Source organism: Rutidosis leptorrhynchoides, chromosome 5 (genome assembly GCF_046630445.1).
Source record: "Rutidosis leptorrhynchoides isolate AG116_Rl617_1_P2 chromosome 5, CSIRO_AGI_Rlap_v1, whole genome shotgun sequence".
Classification (NCBI taxonomy): domain Eukaryota; kingdom Viridiplantae; phylum Streptophyta; class Magnoliopsida; order Asterales; family Asteraceae; genus Rutidosis; species Rutidosis leptorrhynchoides.
The window spans coordinates 116,314,889-116,318,590 of NC_092337.1; the positions used below are offsets into that span (position 1 = coordinate 116,314,889).

The 3,702-nt window shown below is 40.8% G+C and overlaps 1 protein-coding gene across 1 annotated transcript; it reads right to left on the reverse strand.

The window, feature by feature from the left end:
• Positions 1-1,067: 1,067 nt before the first annotated feature.
• Positions 1,068-1,883, reverse strand: LOC139848962 (uncharacterized). Its single transcript, XM_071838642.1, has 2 exons — positions 1,748-1,883; positions 1,068-1,633 (listed from the first exon to the last, which is right to left on the reverse strand). The coding sequence occupies exons 1-2, from the start codon at positions 1,881-1,883 to the stop codon at positions 1,068-1,070; spliced, it is 702 nt and encodes a 233-aa protein (XP_071694743.1).
• Between the last annotated feature and the right edge of the window lie 1,819 nt (positions 1,884-3,702).

Here is a 3,702-nt window from a genome sequence, read left to right on the forward strand (position 1 = left end):
ATAGCTCTATCCAACGTCTCTGCCTCATGTTGAGCTATTTCTGGTCGAAGATATGTTGCAAGCTCTTGTGATCGGTGAAAAAGTAAACTTAGTACGATATAAGTAATGTCTCAACATCTTCAGTGCAAAGACCACAACACCAAGTTCTAAATCATGAGTCGTATAATTCTATTCGTGTACCTTTAGTTGTCGTGACCCATAGGCAATCACTTTCTTCCGTTGCATTAACATGCAACCAAAACCCTGTCGTGAAGCATCATAGTAAATCATGAAGTCCTCATTTCCTTCGGGCAAATACAAAATCGGGGCAGTAGTCAACTTTTGTTTCAATAACTAAATGCAGACTCATGTTGCTCAATCCACACATACTTCTTACCCTTGTGAGTCAATGCTGTTAACGGTCGGGCAATAGTAAAAAATCCCGCAATGAATCTTCTATAATATCCTGCAAGACCTAAGAGTTTCTGGATCTGCGTTGGTGACTTAGGCGTCTCCCATTTCCTGACCGTTTCTATCTTCACAGGATCTACTTGAATACCATTGACACCTACGATATGACCCAAAAATTGCACTTCTTAAATCCAGAAATCACAATTCGAAAATTTTGTGTACAACTGCTCTCTCCTGAGCATCTCAAGTAGCAAACGGAGATGTTGTTCATTTTCTTCCTCGTTCTTAGAATATACCAGAATATCTTCAATAAACACAATAACAAACTTGTCCAGATATGGCTTATACACACAGTTCATGAGATCCATGAACACAGCCGGTGCGTTCGTCAATCCAAATGGCATTACTGTGAACTCATGATGTCCATAGCGTGTCCTAAACGTTGTCTTCGGTATATCTGTCTCCTTTACTCTCATCTGATGGTAACCTGACCTTAAATCGATCTTAGAGTAACATGATGATCCTTGCAATTGATCAAACAAATCATCAATCCTCGGTAGTGGATATCTATTCTTAATAGTCAGCTTATTCAACTCCCTGTAATCAATACAGAGTCTCATTGATCCATCATTTTTCTTAACAAAAAGAACTGGAGCTCCCCATGGTGAAGAACTCGGTCAAATGAATCCTTTGTCCAAAAGCTCTTGTAACTGACTAGATAACTCTTGCAATTCTGAAGGTGCGAGTCTATACGGTGCGCGCACTACAGGTGTTGCTCCAGGCACTAAGTCAATCTGGAACTCTACATCTCTATACGGAGGTAGTCTAAGTAACTCGTCCAGAAAAACATCAGGAAATTCTCTAACAATCGGCACATCTTCGAGTTTCTTGCCTTCAGATTCAGTTTTGCTCACGTGAACCAGCATAGTAAGACAACCCTTTCTTATGTGTTTCTGCACCTTCAAATAGTTAATGAAGTGTAGCGGTGTATTGCTTCGCTCTCCATACACCATCAAAGATTCATCTTCGGTAACAGGTATACGAATCGCTTTCTGGTGGCAAAAGATGTCGGCTCTATTCTCAGCTAACCAGTCGATTCCAACCACGAGGTCGAAACTTCCTAGCTGAATTGGTATCACATCTATTCTAAATGATGTTCCAACCAAAATTAAAGTACAATCACGATAGACCTTATCGGCTCTCATTAGATTACCATTCCCTAGTTCAATAGAGTACAAGTTTTCTAACGACGATACATGATTCTTAAGATTATGGCAAAAATCTCTAGACACAAAGCTTCTATCAGCTCCAGAATCAAAAAGTACATAAGCATGATGATTGTTGATTAAAAATGTACCTGTGACTAGCTTGGGATCATCACGTGCCTCACTAGAGTTGATGTTGAAAGCTCTTCCTCTAGCAGGTTCAACACTCTTACTTGCAGTCAGACAATCCTTCTTAAGGTGACCAGCTTTTCTGCAGCCATAGCACATATTCGAACCAGCTTTACACTCTGCGGCCAAGTGTCTATTCTTCTTGCACTTATCACACTTCTTAATGCAATCTCCCGGATGGTGCCTATTGCATTTAGCACACAACAGAAATCTTCCCTTTTAACCAGAGTTGGTATTTGGAGTAGTAGTGTTGCCCTTAGCAGTATCTTGTTTCTAATAAGGCTGATGGTTGTAGCTCTTCCCAGAGTTATTATTGTTGTTGTTCCATTTCCTCTTACTATCATAAGTCTTAGTCTCAGTCGGTGCAGGAGCCTTTCCTCGCTGTTCAACTTGATCCATCAACTCATTAGCCATCTCAATGGCCTCTTGAGCAGTCCTTGGCTTCGAAGTAGTCACACCGCTCTGAATGTTCTCAGTCAATCCTTTCACATACAAGGTGATCTTGAGGCATTCGGGAGTAACCATTTTCGGACACAAGAGAGCAAGCTCGAAGAATCTCCTATTATAGCTGGCTAAGTCAGTACCAACTAGTTTCAAGTTCTGGAGTTCCCACTCCATCTTAACAATCTCATTATAAGGACAATACTCCTCGATCATCCTCTGTTTCAAATCCTCCCATGAAGTCTCAAAAGCCTAATCTATACCTACAGACTTTGCATAAGTATTCCACCAAGTTAAAGCACCATCAGACCGTTTACAAAACGCAAACATTATCCTAGCAGCATCTCTACAACCGCTGATACAGTAAACAGACTCAAGCTTCTCGAACCAATGAGTCAGACCAACTGGGCCTTCAGTGCCAGTGAACGTGTGCAGCTCGCAGCTCGTGAAAGCCTTATATGTGCACCCTCCATTATTGGTGTTGATGTTGACATTGATGGGTTGCTGATCCTCGGTGTTGGTAGTGTTCGTGGCATCCTGGATGGTCTGGTTCCTTTGGTTGCTATTGGTTCCATTCCGGAGTTCAGCTACAGCCTCGGTTAAACCTTCATTGATCCATCGACGGACATCGGCTTGGGTAACACTCTTAGGCGGCATTATCTTTCTGGTCAAGATAACACACCAGGTTAGCGTCAAAGAAATCGGTACATAAAAATATACTAGCAGTGGGTAATGATGCATAGTAGATAATATTAAATCATAAAGATTTTTTGCAATGCGAAAGTAATAGTGGTACACAGTGCTTAGTAGTAACAATAGCATTGACAGTGTACAGTAGTGGTATTAACACTAAGTAGCAATAGCAATAGTAACAACAAACAATTCACGACAGTAAATAATAACTTATCATGCCTCACTAGCTAATAGCAAACCAAACACTTTAAGTAGCAAAATTCCTCATTCATTAATCATGCATAATCAAAGAAAGTAAAATATCGCTCATGTCATAAGTAAAAACCATAAAATCAAATGTAAGACCCGAACAATCACTGTACAGTAGTGTATATAGGGTGCATATGGTGTGGGGAGCTGTATATAGTTAAACAGGGGTCAGAGCCTGCTCAGGCCTTTGTGCGAGCCGCGCAGGTGTAGGTGAGCGCGCTTCGCACCTGCACTGTTGGCGGATTCCAGCTTTTTATTTAAGTTTAATGAGGGGTATTGTGGTCTTTTCACATGAGAACGAGATAGGGTATTAGATGGCCAGTTTGGTGGTAGTTGAAACACATTTAACTTCATCACCAACCTTATCTTCAATTCTACTTTAATCTAGAGAGAGAAACCCTTTAAGAGAGAGAAAGCTTGAATCAAGGAGGAAGAAGCTTGATCCGGGTTAAAGCTCAAGTATTAAAGGTGTTCATCTAGCCGTTAGCTACGTTTTGGTTGTGATGGTATGTTCTAACTTTGATTTTCCCTATTT